Genomic DNA, 22089 nt, shown 5'->3' with positions numbered 1-22089 from the left:
AAATCAGGAATTAAAACAGAGGCCTGTCCCTGATTGACATCTTGATGAGTCAGGTTTAGGTCAACTAGAATTGCCTTCAGTCTCACCAGGGCAAGGTGATGTCTCTGTTCTTCTGGACCTGTGTTTCTAGTGAACTACCTTCAAAAGAATGCCACCTTGCTCCTAATCTCTAAAACACATTTAAACCATAATCTCAAAGGAACATATAGCCAACCCAATTCCATTATGGCAAGAGTGGAGGGTCCACTTACTTTACAGCTTAGAGAGATTTTTCTGCAAGTAAGGAAAAATTTTAAGATACTGTGACTTTTTCCATTACCCCAAATATCTAACATAAAATACTTTTTTAAAAATCAACTCATCTTCTAGTAATTCTCATTCTGTCATTTATTCCAGGAAGTCTTGCAATGGAGTTTCTAAATATCAGTGTTAAGTGGTTTGTACTGCCAGTAAGCTGTGTAATGTGTGGAGCAGTCACATTTTTGTCATATTAATCGCCATAGTCTATGAATGGATATCTTTAAAGACAAACAGGACTGTGCATAACATATTTTATTGAATACTGCCATCATTAAGGAATATTGAAGCTTGACTTACGAAGGTTTGATAATCATTTTTGTCTTATAATTAGCAAATGTTCAGCAAAGGAACATTAAATGTAAATGTAGGCATGAAAAGAAAATTCTGTCTCTGTTTTTTTTTGTTGTTTGTTTGTTTGTTTTCTTTTTAGAGGTAGGGTCTCACTCTAGCCCAGGCTAACCTGGAATTCACTATGTAGTCTCAGAGTACCCTCAAACTCTCTGTGATCCTCCTACCTCTGCTTCCCAAGTGCTGGGATTAAAGGCGTGCACCACCACGCCCGAGTAAGAAAATTTTTTATAGGACAACTGTTTCTGCTCTGTTATTGGTTTACTATTGATGCTAGAAAAATTATCACAAACTTAATGGTTTAAAACATCTATAGTCATATGTTTCCCTAAGATAAAATTCCAACATTGATCTCACGAGGTTACACTTAAGGCAGTCCTTAATTGTAGTAGTCCTTTCAAAGGCTTCAGAAGGTTTCTACAGGCTCTCCATGTTCCTGGGTCTGTGACCCCTCCCCTTTCTTCATTTTCCCAGATATCAATGCTCTCTGCTTCTATTTCTGTCATCATGTCTTTATGTGAACACAACTGGGAAAATGGGCTCTGCTTTTAAAGACTAGTGTGAGTAAGTTTGTCTCACTTAAATAAATAATCCAGGATATTCTTGCCATCTGAAGGTCTATAGCCTTAGTCATGCCTGCAAATTCTCTTTTGCCAGGCATGGGAACAATTTATAATTATTGTTTTTAAGGGTTGGGTTGTGTTCATCTTTGGGAGCTGTTATTTGGTCTGCCAGAGCACTTCAGAATAGGTTCTAATACATAATATGTGCTTTACACGGCCATTCTCTTTTCTGGTAAAGCGTCTGCAACATATTTTGATTGATCATCTATTGGTCACCTAGACGGATCCTGCCAGCCATATTTTCACACTTCATTATCATTAATACAAGATATTTTGTTTTACTCTCTGATGGAAGGGGTGGGAAACAGCTATGCACAATGGGTGCATCTATTTGTTCCTTCATGTAGCAAATATTTATGGAACATCTGGTATGTTCCAGGTACTGTCCTTGGCATTAGGCATGCTAAAATAAATAAGACATAGTCCTTGTGTCAGTACTAATATTCCAGTGAAGAATATAGACAGTAAGAACTCTGGTGGAATGACACACTAGTGCAATTACACATACAAATATGGTTGTCAGCTGGAGAGATAGATCAGCATTTAAGGTAGTTGCTTATGAAGCTAAAGGACCCAGGTTCTATTCCACAGTATTCACATAAAGCAAGATGCACAAGGTGGCACACACATCTAGAGATTGTTTGCCATGGCTATAGGTCCTGGCACACCAGTTCTCATTTTCTCTACCTGCATCTTCCTCAAATAAATTAATTAATAAAAATATTTTAAAAATAAAACAAAACACAGTTGTATAATCCCTTATGATTCCAATATTTGTAATGTTTAACAGGGCATAACAAGAGCAGAAGGGATTATGGGAACACAGTTTTCTAAATATTGTATTCCTTTCCAAAACTAATATCAGAAATGTTATAAACAAAATAGTTTATCTTAATGCATCTGCAGAAGCCATTTTACAGAAGCCATTAGTAGGGACTACTGTTCTAAGTTCATGATATTTCTAGCATTTCAGTGCTGACCACATTTAACAGTAGAAAATGGGAAGAAAAACATCAGAGTAATACATACAGATGAATGTGTTTATAATAGAAGGCAAGGTTTCAAATTTTTCAAGGCTGAACGTTCATCAAGAACACATTAAAAGATTAATATTAGCGAGTCTCCACTTCTAGCCAAGATGGTGATCATGCTGATCCCTGAGAAAGAAAGGCAAGAAATTAAGGGTTCACTGGGTCTTTTAGTGGAGAGCAATTCCCAATAGATTGCCAGTGGGAGGGCACAGAGAGGGAAAAACAGGGAATTACTGATTCCCTCAAGGGTGGGTAGTACTCCCGTCCCCACAAGCAGCCAAGTTCCCATTCCCAGCTTCAGGAAACTCCCGCACTTACTGTAGGAAAAGGGTCCCAGGCCAACATAGTTCTATCTGCCTCAGTGCACAGGGGTGACTGCCCTGCTACCCCTGCCCACAAGTGACCTTGGCCAGGCTGTGCCTGCTGACCCATTGGAACTCAGGCTCCTTTGATCAATTTGAGCGCCAAATGGCCGCAGCGCTGATCCTCCCTGTGCGTGGAAGCTTAGACTGCTCCACCCATTCGCTCGCTTACTGCTCCAGCCACTGAACTTTCACCTGAGCCCAGGCCCAGAGCAACTGTCATATGAGTCCAGACTGTGTCTGTTGCTTGTGCCAGCTCAGGTGCCATCCCCTCCCTGTCTGCTGCACCAGCTGTCCGCAATTGTCCTGCTGCACAGGAGTGCAGACTGCTTCCGGGTCCCAGTGTTCCCCCCCGCCAGAGTTCAGGCTGCTTCAGTGCTTGGTGCCTCAGTGCCCCACCTAGCGAGAGCATAGGCAGCATTGGCACATTACTGTGTGAGAGCTCATGTTCTGTTCACAGGAACTTTTGAACTTACTGAAATTTTAGAACTCTCAAACTGTTTCTTCCATCTTGTCGTCCAGATCAGAGTTTCTGTCCTCCACTTCGCTGACTGTTTCTTGAAAGCCTCTAGAGAGTTCTGGACTTGTTCAATTAAGCTTGCATTTTCTACTACTTTTCTATGTATCATTTCCATCACTCTGTCAAGCTCCCTTTTCACATCATTTTCTGATTTTCTTGATGATTCTTGGAAATCATCCTTGCATTTCTTTATGTCTTCATTTAGTGTGGCCAGATGATTTATAAGGTCCTCTTTTTTTTTCACTCCCCCTCAAATCTCTTAATTCTCTTTGAACTTTTTCCAATCTATTATCAATTTTTTTCTAGCTTAGTGATGGTAGGATCCACACGATTATCAGTCTTTTGTTGCTTTCCTACAAGTTCTAGCAGTAGGTTGGTCAGGGTTGCATTGCTCATAGCTTCCATTTGATGTTCTGATCCTAATGAGTCTTCTATGTTTTGGTTAGATGTATTCCTTGTAGGACTGGGTGATCTACCTGGATTTTCTTGCATTTGATTTTTCATGGAATTTCTTTTGTGCTATGGTCTACCCATGACAGTGTATGGGCAGGTAGGTGGGTGGATCAGCCTAGGCTCTAGCGCAATGGGAATCTGAGGCAGCCTGGGGCAGGTGCCAAGAAGACTGGGCTTTGGCTCTCACTTGCCAAAGCCGCCTATCTACTGCCTTACAGGGGCACCAACATTGCCTGAATTCTCAAGTGGTAATGCTGCCAAAGCTGCCTGCCTTAGAGCTTGGAGGGGGACTGAGATACCAAGCCCTGAAGCTGTCCAAACTGGCTGGGAACATTGGGACCCAGAAACAGTCTGTGTTCCCCTGCCACAGAGGAGTGGAGGATGGCTGGGTCAGACAGGTAGGGGATGGCACCTGAACTCCCACTAGTGAGAGACTCAGTCTTGGCTTATGTGGCCCTTGCTGTGGGACTGGGCCCGATGAATGTGCAATCGGAGCGCAGAGGCACCTGCAGTGGTGGGCGTGCAATCGGAGCACAGCGGCAGCAGGCCCAGGAGGCACACGATCAGAGCATGGCACAGCGACCTGGTGGGTGCACAATTGGAGAACAGCAGCAGCCGGCCCACCAAGCACAAGATCAGAGCACAGCGCAGTGACCGGCAGGCGCGAGATCAGAGCATAGCGGGGGGGTGTACCCGCTCAAGAGGGTATCCGGGATTCCCTGTTTTCCCCCCCTCTGTGCCCTCCCACTGACAAGAAGACCCAGAAAACCCTTAATGTCTTGCCTTTCTTTCCCAGGTATTTTGCAGGGCAGCTAGGCAGTGGCCATCTTGGCTGGAAGTCAGTCCCATGTTCAATAGCAACAACAACAACAAAATACCTTGGAATAACATTAACCAAGGAAGTGAAAGATCTATACAATGAAAACATAAGAATACTCAAAAAAGAAATTGAGGAGGACTTGAGTAAATGGAAGATATCCCATGCTCCTCGATAGGCAGAATTAACATTGTGAAGATGTCAGTCCTACCAATGACAATACACAGATTCAATGCAATTCCAATTAAAATCCCTACAGTGTACTTCATAGATAGAAAAAGTGATCTCAAATTTCATATGGAAAGGCAGAAGGCCTCGCATATCCAAACATATCCTCAGCAAAAGAAACACCTCTGGTGGCATCACCATACCTGATCTAAAGCTATACTATAAAGCTATAGTAATAAAAACAGCATGGTACTGGCATAAAAACAGGAGTATAGACCAATGGAATAGACTTGAGGACCCGGACTTTGGGTCAAGCAATTATAGCTACGTGATATTTGACAAAGGCCCTAGCAATTTAGGCTGGTAAAAACACAGCATCTTCAACAAATGGTGCTAGACAAACTGAATAACCACATGCAGAAAACTGAAACTTGATCCACATATCTCATCATGCACAACACTCAAATCCAAATGGATCAAAGACCTAAATGTAAGACGAGAAACTTGACTACTACTGGAAGAAAAGATAGGAAGTACTTTCCATGATATAGGAATGGAAAAAGACTTCCTGAACAGTAGCTCACAGTAGCTCACAATCTTAAACAGTTACTCAACCAATGGGATCACATGAAGCTGAAGGGTTTCTTTACAGACAAGCATAAAATAAGCAAAGCCAACAGATTACCCACAGAATGGGAGCAAATATTTGCTTGTTATCCAACTGACAGAGGCCTAATCTCTAGAATCTACAAAGAACACAAAAATCTAAACAGTACAAAGTCAAACACCCCACTCACAAAATGGGGCAAGGAGCTGAACAAGCAGTTCCCAGAGGAAGAAACACAAATGGCAAACACACACTTAAGAAAATGTTCATCATCCTTAATCATCAGAGAAATGCAAATTAAAACAACTATGAGATTCCACCTTACCCCAATAAGGATAGCAAACATCAAAAAAAATCAAAAGAAAATGAATGCTGGTAAGGATGTGGAGAAGTAGGAACACTTATCCACTGCTGGTGGGAATGTAATATGGTACAACCACTTTGGAAAGCAATATGGAGACTCCTGCAAAAGCTGACTATAGAGATACCAACAGACCCAGTTATACCATTACTGGGCATCTACCCTAAAACCTTCAAACCATAGGGCAGAGAGGTTTGCTCAACCATGTTTGTAGTGGCTTAATTCATAATAACTAAGAGCTGGAACCATCCCAGATGTCCATCACTAGAAGAATGGATAACTAAGATGTGGTATATCTACACAATGGAATTCTGTACAGCAGTAAGAAAAAAAAGACACAATGAAGTTTGAGGAGATATGGTTGAACCTGGAATAGATCATTCTCAGTGAACTTACCCAATCACAGAAAAAAAAAAAAAAATCGCCACATAGTCTCACTCATCTACAGCACCTAACCTGAATCTACCCAAGATGCCTTACATACCCAGCAAGCATCTTGTGGACTAGTCAATAGGAGGGATGGGGAGGGAGGGGAGGGAAATGGGAGAATGGGAAACACAAATCTAGACCCTTTAAAAGGCAATTGTACCATAAAATTCTACATACTAAAAGACAGACCAAATGGATGAACCTTCACCAGGCCCTTGCAGGGAACACCTGAGCCACAAGACACTGAAGAGGGTATGATGAAGACTGACTTTAATCTTCTACAGCTTCTCTCCCTCCCTCCATCTCTCTCTCTCTCACTCTCTCTCTTCTCTCTAACTCATTTATATTTCTGACCTTTTTCTTCCTTTTCTTAGTGGGCACTGACCTGTAACTCCCAGTACCAGCATATGACTATCATCCACAATGAGCTTTTGATCAGAGAGACCTACAAGGTTTCCGAAAAGAAAAACAGATTTCTGTCAGAGTACTTGATAACCCACCAAAGGCTAGTGATAAGACCCTACTGCTGAAGACACCTTTTGTGGTTGACAGTTAAAATGGAATGGCATGGCTGGAAGCTGGAAGAGAGTCCGTCCCCAGACATTCATTGCATCTAATGCCTAAAGGTGCTACATGAGTGACTCTGGGAAAACGACCAATATCTGTCCAAGCAACTCATGGTCTAACGTACTTAGCAGCAAATAACATGTCATGCTAACTTACTCTACGTTGGAGAATCTGCTTCTCTTTTTCAGATAGATGCAGATCCTAAGGAGAGAGCCACCCCATCATACCTCAAAAGGGCCCCGGATGAAACTAAGAAAAATTGGCAAAACAAGCATCGGTGCTGTTTTTGTGGTGAACCGGGTACCAGGACAAGGAGGAAGGAGATCAACATAGAGAAAAATCAACTCCTACCAAATCAAAGATCCAGAGACCCAGAGGCCCCCAACACCCCATCACTGAAGCAGACCAAAAATGATCCCAACATGGCTCAGGGAAATTTTGCAGAAAAGGGGTTGGAAAGAATGTCAGAGCCACATGTTGGGTCATAATACACAGAGACATTTATCCTACCCATAACTGTGGTATAACTCCAGAATGCATGACCCATATCCTCAACAAGGAGGGGTCAAGGGGAAGGGATAGGTCATGGATGAGCCTAATAATGGTACCAAACTGCCTGTGTTCGCTGAGTACAAAACTACTTATTTAAAAAAGATTGACATTGGCTAATAATATCAGGCTACATAGATTGACTGAGAGGGGAATTACCATGGATGATATGAATGAAGCAATACCCAACAACATTGATGAAAGAAGACAATCCAGGAAAGACATTTTTCTAGCCACCTTATACTCAGACTAAATAGTTATATTAATTTCCCTTGGAAGGAAAGTTGGTAGCTTTGAAGTTGCAAAGAGGCCAGTAATGGGCTACAATTGACTTTTAGATGTCCAGTAATACAGAACTCAGAAAGTTTAATCCAAAATTTGAAATCTCAGAGAAGAATTTGTCATATCATTGTTTTAATTTCCACACACAAATACTCTCTATTTGATGACTAGCAGTTATCCTCTTTAGGGTGTGCCCCAGCTAACTAGGTTCTACTACTGCCTGCTGACTTTGAGCTTTTTCACTTACTAGTGATAACGCTCCAGACTAAGAAGGCCACCTGTATTTCATTAGGTTGTACCAATATACTTTTTTAAAATAATTTACTGTGCATGTTTAGGAAGCATGCATGCTCATAACAGTGATTTAGACTTGTAGTGTTTATTCCATAATGTAGGCTCAATTATAGCTTTGTAATACCTCAAGTTTAGGACCTATGAAAATATTGTTAAATAGATATCCCTGCACTTAGTATACCTAGCTCAAATTGGTAGGTGTTCTTCTGTAGCCAAGGTAGGGCATATCTGGGAATAAATGATGCTTCTTAGAGAGAAGGGTGAATAGGGCTGGAAATATAGCTTAGTAGTTAAGGTGCTTGGCCACAAAGCCAAAGGACCCAGGTTCAATCACCCAGGACCCACATAAGCCAGATGCACAAGGTGCACATGAGTATGATGATTGTTTATAGTGGTTGAAAGCCCTGGGGTGCCCATTCTCTCTCTCTCTCTCTCTTTCTTCCTTTCTCTCTCAGAAGAATAAAAATAAATATAAGAAAAATTTCAAAAGAAAAAGAGTGAACAAAACTGATTCTTACCTTTGTAGTCATCCTTAACAAAAAATACTTAATATGTGTAAGCCCATTATTATATATCCCTTGCCAGAAATGAAAAAAATAATGACAGGTAATGGAAAGTCAGGTGTTTACTCAATTAGGACTTCATTTTATCTTTAAAAGATTATCACTATGGGGGCTAACTGAGTTGATGAAGTGCTTGGCTAGAGTGCAAGAAGCCCTGGGTTTGATCAGCAGCATCTGTTTCAAGCAAGTGTGACAGCACATGTCTGTGATCTTAGCATTCAGGAGATAGAGGCATGAAAATCAGAAGCTCAACATCATTCTCAAGTATATAGCAAGTTTGAGGCCAGCATAGGCTCCGTGATGCCCTTAATACAAAACAATAACAACGACGATAACAACAACAAGAGTGGTTCTCATTTTGAACCATTTGTATCGTTGGCTATATTCAAGCAGAATAGCAGCTGCTTGCCTAGTAGAATTAATGAAACACTAGAAAGGAAAATTTCATCGTTGTAATATGCTTCCCCAAACTCAGAGTCCTGAATTTCACAGACTGTGTCTGTAACTGAACTTTCTTTAAAAAATTAAATGAAGACTACATTATTTATTCATTTGCTAGGAGAGAGAGAGAGAGAGAGAGAGAGAGAGAGAGAGAGAGAGAGAGAGAACACGGAGACAGAGAATTGGTGTACCAGGGCCTCCAGCCATTGCAAGCAAACTCCAGATGCACGTAACCCCTGTGCATCTAGCTTATGTGGGTACAGGGTAATTGAACCTGGGTCCTTTGGCTTCCCAGGCAAGTGCCTTAACCGCTAAGCCATCTCTCTAGCTCTGTAACTGAACTTTTAACTATAAAAATCATCCACAACAAGTGTGTAAGCATTTGAAAGCATTTCTAAGAAGGAGTATGAAAGCATTTCTGATAAAGGAAACAACTTAAATTCATTGGCATCAATAATGAGTAGACATAGGTGTGGTAACTACTGTTTTAAACAAGGAAGCAGAACAGCAGCTGTTGTGTTGTTTGTGCAGGTGAAATGTTGGCACATATGTAAGGACTTCTTTTTGTTTTTATTTTGATAAAGGATAATTTCTTACATTTTATTCTATTTTATTAAGAAATTAGAAAAGATAAAGTTTATTACAGTCTGAAGATACCAAAACAGAATAACCAATGGCACATGTGGAATACTCCATTTTTGAATGTTTAATGTTTTTGTTAATTTAGTTGGAGAGAGAGAGAGAGGACACATGCATGCAGGGGCCTCTAGCCACTGCAAGCAAACTCTAGATGCATGTGCCACATTGTGCATCCAGCTATTATATGGGTACTAGGGAATTGAACATGAGTTGTTGCAGGCAAGCACCTTAACTGCTGAGCCATCAATCCAACCCTGGAATATTCTTCAAACACCCAACAGCATAATATTCATTGGGTCTACAGTAAAATTTAGTTTGGTGGCACTTGCAGTCAGCTTCATGTTGCTGGGATGAACCTCCAAACCAGACATAGTTTATAGGAGAAATGGAAATTATTTGAAATTTACAGATCCAGGGGGAAGTTCCAAAATGGCAGAAGAAGCTGGCCCCCTTTCACAGGTCCATGCAGAGAGAAATACTACCAGAAGCACCAGAAGCAAGCACTTCTAAGAATGTAAGGACCCCAAGCAAGAAGAGCTCAAGAAGTCTGCATACATTTGGCTGAAATTCAAATCTTCCCTCAAACACACCTTAGGGCTGGACTCTAGGATCTGCCCACAGCGACACCTCCTCTAGCCAGGCAGCTGGAAATCTAATAAGTTAGTCTCTTTAATGAACTCCTGAATCTAGTGGGGGGCATCAATTCAAACTACCACAGTGACAAAGCACAGGACCAGCGAAATCAGAAATTATAAGAACAATTCTACAGCAGTGACAGATTAATGAATAAGGAAAATGTGGTATCCACACAGTGGAATTCTACTCATCAGTATAGAGAAATTAAATTATAAAATTTATAGGAAAATGGATGGACCTGGAAAGAATCATATTTAGTAAACTGTCTAGAACTCAGAAAGACAAAAATTACATGTTCTCTCTGATATGTGTAACTAGCACATATATATATATATATATATATATATATATATATATATATATATATATATATATATAAGAGGAATATGGGTAAAAACTATAAAAACAGAATGGTAAGCAAGAGTAAGTAGAAGAATGAGGTGGGAAATTCAAAAGGACATGTGTCATATGTAAACGGAAGGAGAAGGATATAAGGGGGAAGACATTCTGGGGGGTAGAAAAGTGTTGAGGAAAGGAGAGGGTATGAGAATCAACAAAACCAAATTGTATTTCTTTTTATTAAGTAGGATCTTTGTATGGACACATCATGTGTTGGTACCATCATTTTCCTCCTCCTTCCCCCCTTCCACTGATGACCCTCCTCAGTGGGATTACTGGTATTCACCGTGGGCCTGTGTGTTACATGTTGTGAAGACAGAAGTCAGTAGAAATTATCTGAAAAATGAAAGAATGAATTATACTTAACAGATGTCAAATAAAAAAAAATAAATGAAAAGTTAATATTGTACAGCAGTTTTCTGAAGTTTAGGCCATTCATTATTTTGTCTATCAGAATAAAGATTGATTGACGCTTTTCCCACTAACTGTTGTTGACTGTCTGTTCTCACAAATTCAGTTCAAAGTGGTTATTTGCTTTGCAAGCCAAGCTGTCACCCATTAGCCTTATGTAACTTTCCCCCCTGGTACAGCGTTTGAAATCGCTGGCTACTGTAACTTTTCTTCCTGCAGGCTGGTGGAAGTAGGAGAGGGAAATAAATACACATCATATCTGCAAGTCACTATTTCTTTCAGTGTTTCCAAATATTTCTCATTCTGGATGAGTCTCTTTACATAGTCACAGATATTATATTTTGCAGGTATTATTCCTGGACTGAAAAAAATGAATGTTTTCAATTCAGCCATATTATGCCCAGCGTTTCGGAACAAAACATTTGTTTTCTATTGGAATATACTTAGTAGATGAGGTCTTGAATAAAAAGCCCAAAGCCTCCTTGGCCGTAAGCTAAGATGAGCTTTCTACTTCATAGTTTCACACTTTCAGATGCAAGAATCCTATCAAGTTTATTCACATTTTTGTAGCAAATTATGTCAATGGTCATGTCTACGAATTATCAAGTAATTGGGGTATTATCAAAGAATAGTTTTATTTTTCAAATGTGTCAATTACTCTACCGATGTGTGCTAAAATTTATTCTGTGCTAATGAAGCACTGGAGGCTGTTTAAAAGTCTAGATTTAAATTTGTTTCTGTTTTAATTGTGTTTATAATTTGTTACTTGCTACCTCTATTAATTGGTGTTTCTAGGATTCTATTACATCACAATATTCAATTAAGAGAATTTGCCATTTTAGTAGAAATAAAAATTTTCATAGGGATTAAAATAAAAGGACAAATGTTATTTTTAAGGAAGGCAGGCATGATTCAAACTGTAATATTAGGGTAGGTAGGAAAACAATTGTGGTTAATTCCTAAAATGTTTGTTGTCTCTATTTCTAGGCATACATTGCTATGGTTTAGGGATAAAAGCCATGGAAAGCTTTAACAGTTTTGTTTTCAATTACTGACACAACATGTAATATTGTGTTTTATAACCCACTTATTTTTGAAATATAAGAGGACTTTATTTTTTTAATTTTTTTTGTTCATTTTTTATTTATTTATTTGAGAGCGACAGACATAGAGAGAAAGACAGATAGAGGGAGAGAGAGAGAATGGGTGCGCCAGGGCCTCCAGCCACTGCAAACGAACTCCAGATGCATGCGCCCCCTTGTGCATCTGGCTAACGTGGGACCTGGGGAATCGAGCCTCGAACAGGGGTCCTTAGGCTTCACAGGCAAGCGCTTAACCGCTAAGCCATCTCTCCAGCCCATAAGAGGACTTTATATGCTACATATCATACCCTTTTAAACTATTTAACTATATATTTCAGCATGTGCAGTTATATATCTATCAACACTAATCTAAGTACATTTGCTCATCACAACAATAAAGCATGTACTAATCACTCATTTTATTTTTGTCTTTATACCTCATCCTCAATCTCCCTCAATCAACTGATCTTTTATTATCTATGGGTTCATCTATCTTGGACATTTCATATCAGAAGAATCATAAAATATGTGTTCTTATATTTTGGTATTCTTTCACTTAGTAGAGTGCTTTCAAAATTTATCAATCTTATCTGGTAGACCAGGAGTTCATTCTTTTTATGATAGAATAACAGTGTGTTTTCTAAATATATCGTGTTTTATCTAGTTATCAAGTGAAGTATATTTGGATTGATCCCATTTGGGGGCTATAACTAATAATCTTGCTATAAATACCCATCTTAAGTTTGTGTGCAGGTATTTATTTCTGTCTTGGTGGAATTCCATTTCTTTGTAAGTGGGATATTGGGTTATAGGGTAAATATTTAACAATGCCAAGAGCTGCCAAATATGTTTCCAAAGGAGTTATACTCATTTTCATCCCCATCAACAATGTAAGAGCGTTTTAATTTCTTAATATATTCTCTCAAATAATTTATCTTTTAATTTACAGCCATCCTAGTGGATATGAGATAATACCACTTCCCTAATGACTAACAGCACTGAGCATCTTGTGCCTATATAAATTTGATGACATTTAACTTTAGTTAAGAACTTGCTATGTGGCAAATGTAATGGTACTGTGGAGAATGTACAGAGAAAAGATTCATAAATAGGCCACATGAAAGTTAACATCTAGAGATAGTTTTAAGATAGGCCTAATTTTAGTTATTTGTCCTAGTAAAAAAAAGTGTAATTATGGATGGATTAATCACTCTGAACCTCATATTCATCTATTGAAATGAATTTATTAATATATATCCCAACTTCTCAATTTCTGTGTATGTAGATGCATGCCTAAACAATGTGTATGAATGCATTCCAAAAGCTTGGAACTTTCATTCAGACTAGCAACGCTGGTAATGTTGATGGCAATGATGAAAAGGGCAGCAGTATAATCAATTAAGGTGAGTTATATTATCCTATGGTACTGTTATGAAACATTACTTTAGAAAAAATATTTTAGTTAGATGACAAGCTGATTTTGAATAGAAAATCTGTTTCAATTCCATATTTCTCAGCTGTATCCTTAAAACAAATTATTTTGTTCCCTGTTCTTCACAGTGTGTCCTGATAGATTCACCGATAGCCATGTTGGCACTAATTGTCATGCTGGGTTGTACTTTCAGCTGGGAGATCAAGGGGTGATAGAGTGCTGTGCTTTAGGGGCCAAAGGCCTGTTGAAAGGGAGCAGAAGTGCGAGCTCACCTGATCCTGTTCAATTTGCTGTTTGAAGAAACAAAATGGCTATTGTAGACATCAGATTGAAAGTCTAAGATGATGACTGTTGCTATAGAAAAGGAATATGATGGGGGCATTAAACATTTCTGCGTAGCATAGCTAGGATTTTCATTTATATAATTGGGAAAGAAAAGGAAAACTTCCTTTATAAACTTTTTGACCTGATGAAATAGTCCAGTATATTTGAGGACTAAAATGAAGGAGATGACAGAGATAATCAGGAATTATATAATTATGTAATAAGAGATTCTTGGTATAACATTTTACAAATATTTCCATTGACAATAAAAACTTTTTTTCAGGGCATATGGATGGATGAATTTTAAAATCAACACGTTGAAATGTTTATTTGTATTTTAGTCTTCAGACAGACACCTGTAATAGCAAATGGAAACTAACTCAAACACAGATGTGCTTTACTTCTGGAAAAGTACATATGTGACAATACCATCATAGGGTTGGAGAGATGGTTTAACAGTTAAAGTCACTTGTTTCCAAAGCCTACAGACCTGGCTTTGTTTGTTAATTACCCACATAAAGCCAGATGCACAAAATGGCACACATGTCTGGAGTTCATTTGTAACAGCAAGGGGCCCTGATGGGCACAGTTTCTATCTCTCTCTCTCTCTCAAATTAATACAATTAAATAAAGTCACATAAAATATACCTGCTACTAAGAATGAACATAAATATTTTATAACACTTACAATAAATATATGGAATGATAAGAATTATATATCCTTTATGTAAGTATATGTAGTTTTTTTGTAGATTTTTCTCACAATTCCTTCTAGGGTGCTTCTAAGTTTAATTTTGTTAATGCTGACTTTGCCAAAATAACCCCTTATGTACAATTATCAGTATTCTTCACATAAAATGTATATAACAATGTTATACTCACATTTAGTATATATGAATAACTATTATAATCAATTTGTATGTTGGCACATTTTTAGGGAAATTTACATTTTTATTGAAAATGAGGTTTTGAAATTTGCTGTAAAATGACTGGAATTGAAAACACACAGTGTAGTAACTTATTTTCAGAAAGAAAAATTTCATGCTTCCATTCTTATGAAAATTTAAAAAAAATATTTTTGGTATTTATTTGCAAGGGGAGAGAGAGAAAGAGAGAGAGAGAGAGAGAGAGAATGGATGGGCAAGCCAGGCCCTCCCACCATTGCAAACAAACTCCATATGTGTGTGTCACTCTGTGCACCCGGGTTTTCATGGGTACTAGGGAATCAAGCCTAGGTCATTAGAGCTTGCAAGCAAGTGCCCTTAACCACTGATCAATCTTTCTAGCCCTCCTATTTAAATTTTACTTTTAATATTTATATGTTTTAATAAGGGGTATGAGAGAGGATATAAGCTATGATTCAAGATATATAGTAAGAGGGGAAGAATAGGTAATGAAAAAGGGAAAGGAATAAAAGACAACATGTAGTGTGAAGTGGAAAAAAAAGGTTAAGTTAGGGGAAGGGCTTAGGGAGGAGGGGAGACAGGAAATTTGGATTGGGAGAAGGAAACAAAAATATATTTGAAATGAAACCTAATTATTTGTATGCTAATCAAAGTAAATTTTACCATAGTTACGAATAATCTTTGTGTATATCCTGAGAACTATAAGGAAATTACAGTGATTTATAATACTGATTTTATGAAATACTTAATTATCTATATTATTTAAGACATAAACAATATAGAAAATATTTATTAGGATTAATAATTATTTTGAAATAATTTTATAATTGTCACTTGTATGTGTATTCTTTTTTTTTTCTGTTTTCTTTTTTCTTTTTTTTTTTTTTTTAGGTAGGGTCTTGCTAGCCTAGGCTGACCTGCTTGTGTGTTTATTGTAGTCAGGTTCGTACTGCTGGCAGAAATCACCCAACCAAGAGCAGCTTTGGAAAAAATAGGTTTATTTTGGCTTACAGGCTCGAGGGGAAGCTCCATGATGGCAGGGAAAACGATGGCATGAGTAGAGGGTGGACATCAGCCCCTGGCCAACATCAGGTGGACAATAGCAACAGGAGAGTGTACCAAACACTGGCATGGGGAAACTGGCTATAACACCTATAAGCCCACCCCAACAATACACTGCTTCCTGGAAGTGTTAATTTCCAAAAACCCCAATCAGCTGGGGACCTAGCATTCAGAACACCTGTTTATGGGGGACACCTGAATCAAACCACCACAGTATTCTTATATATATTGTTTATACAAAACTTCTTATTTCTCTGCAGAGTATTTAAATTTGTTTATTTAAAACCATTGTATATTAAAGATGGAATATTATTAATTAATTTTAAATCTTTTTATTCTAATGATTTTAACACATTTTCTATGTCATTTGTTGCAAATACTTTGATCCTGAGTTTCTGGTTTTGTATAATACATAAAAGGTCTTTCAAACCTGGAGATTAGATAAAAAAATCTCTCATTCTATCTTTACTGTCTATTTTTATTCATTTTTCCTTATCTAATGATTCTGGAGCAATACCGATAACATCGATATGAGATAGGTTTTCATAAGCATTTCATGCTATTGTCTAAATAAATTGTCTCAAAAATTCTTCCAAAAAGCAGTTCTTTGTTTGTAAAAAAAAAAAAACACATTTGACATAGAAATAGTGATTGTTTGAAAGTGTCTCCTGGTAATATCACCACTCAAAGACATAAACACTGAAACCATTTTGTATATAGTCATCATCTATATTTGTATCTATGTTTATATCTTTATATATCTATTGGATCGTATCACATGTAAAGCATTATGTCTTGTTTTTATCCACTTAATGTTATGGAACTTACTCTATATAGTCTTAATATAACCAATATTGTATTATTGAGCATTTAAGCTTTCCTATATTTCAATCACTACAAACAGGATGAATATTATTACCATCTTATTTTTATTTATTATTTAAATATTTTTAATATTTTGTTTATTGAATACACTTCCAAGGAAAATCCTCAGGGCTTCCAAGGCAAGCCAAATGTTTAACAAGACATTGACCCATGGCACATCTAGTCAGCGGAAACTAAAGATGTCAGGGAGCTCTTTCCAGGTCCCTAAAAGTAGCTTCAATGGAGCTTTAACTGATTTTGATAGTAAAACAAAAGTTGGTTAATTTTTGGCCAGTTATATACACTCAACTATGCAGCAAGAAAGCACAATCAAAGAATCATTGCTAATAATGCAGAACAGAAAAAAACAAAAAAACAAAAAAAAACCCTAGACTTTAAGAGGAAACAACAATGATTGAGGCCTTACAGCTCTTCCTAACAAGTTCTGACCATGGACTACTGCCTTTACATGGGTGTTGGGGAACTGAACTTGGGCCTTCAGGCTTTACAAACAAGTGCCTTTCACTACTGAGCCATCTCCCCAGCCTGACAAGCTCTATTTATAAACCCAGCAGTGGTTTTAACCTTACTTTAGGTTTTAGTTTTCTCTATTGGTAATCACTGACTACAACCTCATACTAGTTCCCTTATAACTTACTCTATCTTTGGATTTCTTGTAAAACATGTTCTTTTTAAATGTTGCCACATTCTAAATACATAACCATCATTATTTTTTAAAATTTTATTTATCCATTTAGAGAGAGAGGGAGGACAGACTGGACATGCCAGAGCATCCAGCTACTGCAACTAACTCCAGATGCATGCACCCCCCTGTGCATCTGGCTTATATGGATACTTCGGAAATGAATCTGGGTCCTTAGGCCTTGGAGGCAAATGCCTTAACTGCTAACCTATCACTCCAGGCCAGTATTCATGCTCTATCAAGCAAGCTGTCAAGGATGGCTCTCCTGGGACTAACATGGCCATGTATATACTTGCTTCTACATGTTTTGGGATCATTAGCACAATCATGTTACTCTCAGACTCTGTTTTAAAAACTGGTTACTTTTTAATATTAAAATTGTTTTATTTGTTATGAACCCTCCTACCACCTCCTTTACTCCTTCACCCTTGTTTCTTTTAGAATCATCCTCCCAATGACTTAGTGAAAACTGTGCAGCTCGAGGTTCTGGTGTTATTGAGATACTCCTCTGGCCTCCACCCATCCCCAAGACAAGCTGAGTGCCAGGTGCTAGTCCCAGGAGGAGATCGTGAGCAACACTGACCAGTTAAGAAGGCAAACTCTGCCCAGGTTCAATTCCCAAGTACCCACATGAAGCCAAATGTACAAAGTGTCACATGCATCTGGAGTTTGTAGGTGCAAGAGGCCCTGGCATGCCCATTCTCTCTCTCTCTCTCTCGATGCTTCTCTCTTCTTGTAAATAAATAAAATATTTTTAAAATATTTAGTGAATCAGGGAGTGAGTGTGTTTGCTCCCCATCACTGAACAGGTTGTTATTAAGGTCAATGTCATTCAGTTACATTTGCAGATGGCTTGTATTGTAAGGAAACCCCAGAAGTCTTCCTATTCAAGGAACACAGATCACTGTATGGCTTTCTTATTGTTTTGTAGGCAAAATGAGTGCTTCATTGAAAGTCTTTTTCCCATGAGCTCATATTTATATCATTTGGGATACAGAAAGTCTTTAGGACACATTGAGGAAAGCAGAGCACCAGCTGGAATTCACTGTAGGCCAAGCAGAGTCCAAATCTGGCTTTCATGGAAACAAGAGAGACCTGAGAATCAGATGTGAAGACTGTGATCACCACAAGTATTCCCATATGACTGGGCCTAAAAGGAGGAAGGAAACAGCTCACAAGACTCAGAGTCTCCATCTGTACAAGGGCCCATCACTATTCCCCACCTAACAGGGTGATTATAAGACATCTCTAAGTGCACTGGAGTTGGTGACTAGTACAGGATATGAAGACTGTTTGGTATGATTCTTGTCTGTTGTCTGTCTTTTCACTCTTTCCTTTACCTCTAAGGATCTTCCACTGTACTTGGGTACAAAAATGAGGAGCATATGTAAACTTCTCTGTTGTCAGGCATCCTGTTGTCATGGTGAGAGGAGAACCAAGGATGTCATAGTGGGATGTTCTCACTCTCAGCATAGAATCTCTTCAACTCTGGGGCTTCAACCACACTGGTGGGAGATGACAGCTGATGAAGGGAGGATTCCAGACTCCACAAGGAGATAATGAAGGAAGGAAGGGTCCCAGATTCCACCAGGATATGACAGTTGAAGAAGAGAGGGTTCCAGACTCCACCAGAAACTCAGGAGGAGCGGACAAAACTGGGCAAACATCCATGACAGTTCTGCCAGGGACCCTTCACACAGGGTGACTTCAGTTGGATGCTCCAGGAACTCCATTACTGGCTTTAAACTTACTGGCATCTTATAGTCAATACCTTAGCCTGTAATTTTTCATTTTATTTTACTATTTGAATTATTTCATCAGTTTACATATAAACTATTGCATCTTTAAATTTTTCATTGTTTATGTATGTAGTGTGTATACAGCCATGATGGTACCATCGTTAGCCTTCTCCCTGTCTTCACCACCCCCCATGGATTGTGGTGTTGCATTGTGGGGGTGATGTTAAGTTGTGGGAGAGAGGAAATGTCTGTGTGCATAATAATCCAACTTATGGCTTTCACAATCTCTCTGCCCCCTCTACCACAAGTTTCCCTGAACCATGTTGGGTTCATTTTAGGTTTATTTCAGTGATGGGAAGACTTGGGAGTTTCTGTGTCTCAGAATATCTGATTTGGTAGGAGCTGAGTGTTGTCTATGTCTGTCTACTTCACCATTGTGCTGAACCAGGTTCACTGAGAAAGCATCTCTTGCTCATTACCCCACTAACTATGGTTACAGCTGGTGGGGTGCGATGGGCTGATTATCTCTTCAGGTTCTGCATCCATCTGAAAAACATAAGCAAATTCTCCAATGGAGAGTGAGGTCAGTGCAAGATACATGGATAACCATTGTTATTTTAGAGATAATTTAATAGATGTAGGCCCTCTTGTAGCCCACTATTGGTGGGAGCTTGATATTGGAGAGCAAGCTTGTTTTTGGATATGGTTCTGACTTGTTTCCCCAGTCCAGGCATGGGTTCCATTCCACTGAGCAGATCTGTTAGCCAAATAAAGAGCAATTGGTAACCTACCATGGCTGTGTGCTACCATTGTACTTGGGTGAGCATCATGTCAGGTTGATTGCTGTTGAGTAACTTAGAACACAGCTGCTTACACAGACATTGGTCATTTTCCTCCAGTCATTCATATAACACCTTCTGGCACTAAACAAGCTAATTGTCTGGGGATTGACTCTCTTCCAGTTTCCAGCCAGTTGCTCCATGTTCTGTCCCAACAGCATATGGTGTCTTCGGCAGTAGGGTCTTTCCTTTGGTGGGTTATCAAATACTTTGACAGATTCTGTCTTCTTTTGGGAAACCTCATAAGTCTCTCTGATCAACAGCTCATTGTGGATATTACCCACATGCTGGTACTGGGGGTTACAGGTCAGAGCCAAGGGAGAAGGAAAAAAATACAGGTAATATAATAAATAAAGAGATAAAAATAAACAAAAAAAATTAAAAGTGCTGGACAGATTGCATAGTGGTTAAGCATTTGACTGTGAAGCCTAAAGACTCTGGTTCGAGGCTCAATTCCCCAGGACCCACATTAGCCAGATGCCCAAGGTGGCACATGCCTCTGGAGATCGTTTGCAGTGGCTGGAGGCCCTGGTGCACCCATTCTCTCCCTCTCTCTCTCTCTCCCTCTTTCTCTCTCTGTCTGTCACTTTCAAATAAATAAATAAAAATAAAAAAAAATTAAAAAAAAAACTATCCTCAATCTTCTGTTTCTTTCTCTTTAAGAGAAAGGGAAGAGAGAGAGAGAGAAAATGGGCACACCAGGGCTTCCAGCTACTACAAATGAACTCCAGATGCATGCACCCCCTTCTGCATCTGGCTAATGTGGGTCCTGGGGTATTGAGCCTTGAACTGGTGACCTTATGCTTCACAGGCAAGTGCTTAACCACTTAGCCATCTCTCCAGCCCAAGGATAGTTTTTTATCATACCCTATCCAGGCCCCTGTGAATCAGGAATTCTCTCTAAACACCTGATGAAGGTTAGTATGTCTTTCACGATGTAGGATTTTATGGTGCCATTTCCATTTGGGTCCAGTATTTTGCTCCCCCCTCCTTACCCTCCCCTTTCACCCTACCATCCCTATTGTCCAGTCCTCAAGATGTGTATTAGGTATGTGAATATCATGGGCAGATTCAGGTTAGGAGCCTCAGATGAGTGAGATTATGTGATGATTACCTTTCTGTGATTGGGTGAGTTTGCTGAGAATGATCTATTCCAAGTTTGACAATTTTTCTTCAAATTTCATTGTGTCATTTTTCATTACTGCTTTGTAGAATTCCATCTTGTAGATATACCACATTTTAGTTATACATTCATCTAATGAAGAACATCTGGGTTGATTACAGCTATTATGAATTGAGCTGCTATAAACATAGTTGAGCAATATCTCTGAGCTGAGGTTTGGAGCTTTTAGGATAAATGCCTAGTAAGGGAATAACTGGGTCTGTTGGTACCACTATAGTCATCCTGTTTAGGAGTCTCCACATTTCTTTCCATAGTGGCTGTACCAGCTTGCATTCCCAACAGTGAATTAGGGTCCCTATTTCTCCAAATCTTGCTAGCATTTGTTGTCATTAGATTTTTTAATGTTTGCTATCCTCACTGGAGTAAGGTGCAATCTCATAGTTGTGTTAATTTGCATTTCCCTGATGATTAGGGATGTTGAACTTTTCTTAAGTGTGTGTATTCGATTTGTGTTTCTTCCTCTGAGAACTCCCTGGGCAGTTCTCTGCCCCATTTTGTGAGTGGTTTGTTTGACTTTTATTTTTTAGGTTTTTGAGTCCTCTGTAGGTTCTAGAAATTAGGCCTCTGTCCTATGTGTATACAGCAAAGATTTTCTCCCATTCTGTGGGAAGTCTATTGACTCTGCTTATTGTTTGTCTGTGAACAAACTTTTAAGCTTCATGAGATCCTAATAGTTGAGTGATTGTTTAATTTCCTGGGCTACTGGGCTTTTGTTCGGGAAGTCTTTCCCACTCCTATATCATGGAAAGTTCTTCCTATTTTTTCTTCCACTAGTAGCAGAATTTCTAGTCTTATACTGAAGTCTTTGATCCATTTAGACTTGACTTTTGTGCATGGTGAAATGTGTGGATCGAGTTTAATTTTCCTGCATATGGTTATTTGGTTTTTCCAGCACCATTTCTTGAAGCTGCTGTCTTTTTTCCAGTGTACATTGTTAGCTTTGTCAAATATCAAGTAGCTGTAGTTACTTGACCCCAAGACTGGGTTCTTGATTCTGTTCCATTGGTCTATGTTCCTGTTTTTATGCCAATACCATGTTGTTTTGGTTGCTATAGCTTTGCAGTATAGCTTTTGATCAGGTACTGTTATGCCTCCAGAGGTGTTTATTTTGCTGAGGATATGCCTGGATATCTGAGGCCTTCTGCCATTCCATATG

General features: G+C 38.8%; 1 protein-coding gene across 1 annotated transcript in view; it reads left to right on the top strand.

Moving 5' to 3' along the window:
* Window positions 1–4118: 4118 nt before the first annotated feature.
* The window catches only part of LOC101602969 (fasciculation and elongation protein zeta-1-like), a 187198-nt gene continuing 169227 nt past the window's right edge, over window positions 4119–22089 (top strand). The window contains exon 1 of the mRNA XM_045139928.1: window positions 4119–4342. Within this exon, the coding sequence (XP_044995863.1) occupies window positions 4119–4342 (224 nt within the window). The remainder of the gene's footprint in view (window positions 4343–22089) is intronic.

The sequence above is a fragment of the Jaculus jaculus genome, chromosome X (assembly GCF_020740685.1).
Source record: "Jaculus jaculus isolate mJacJac1 chromosome X, mJacJac1.mat.Y.cur, whole genome shotgun sequence".
NCBI lineage: Eukaryota > Metazoa > Chordata > Mammalia > Rodentia > Dipodidae > Jaculus > Jaculus jaculus.
The sequence above is the reverse complement of the archived record's forward strand: the minus strand, read 5'-3'. Positions and strand labels throughout refer to the sequence as shown.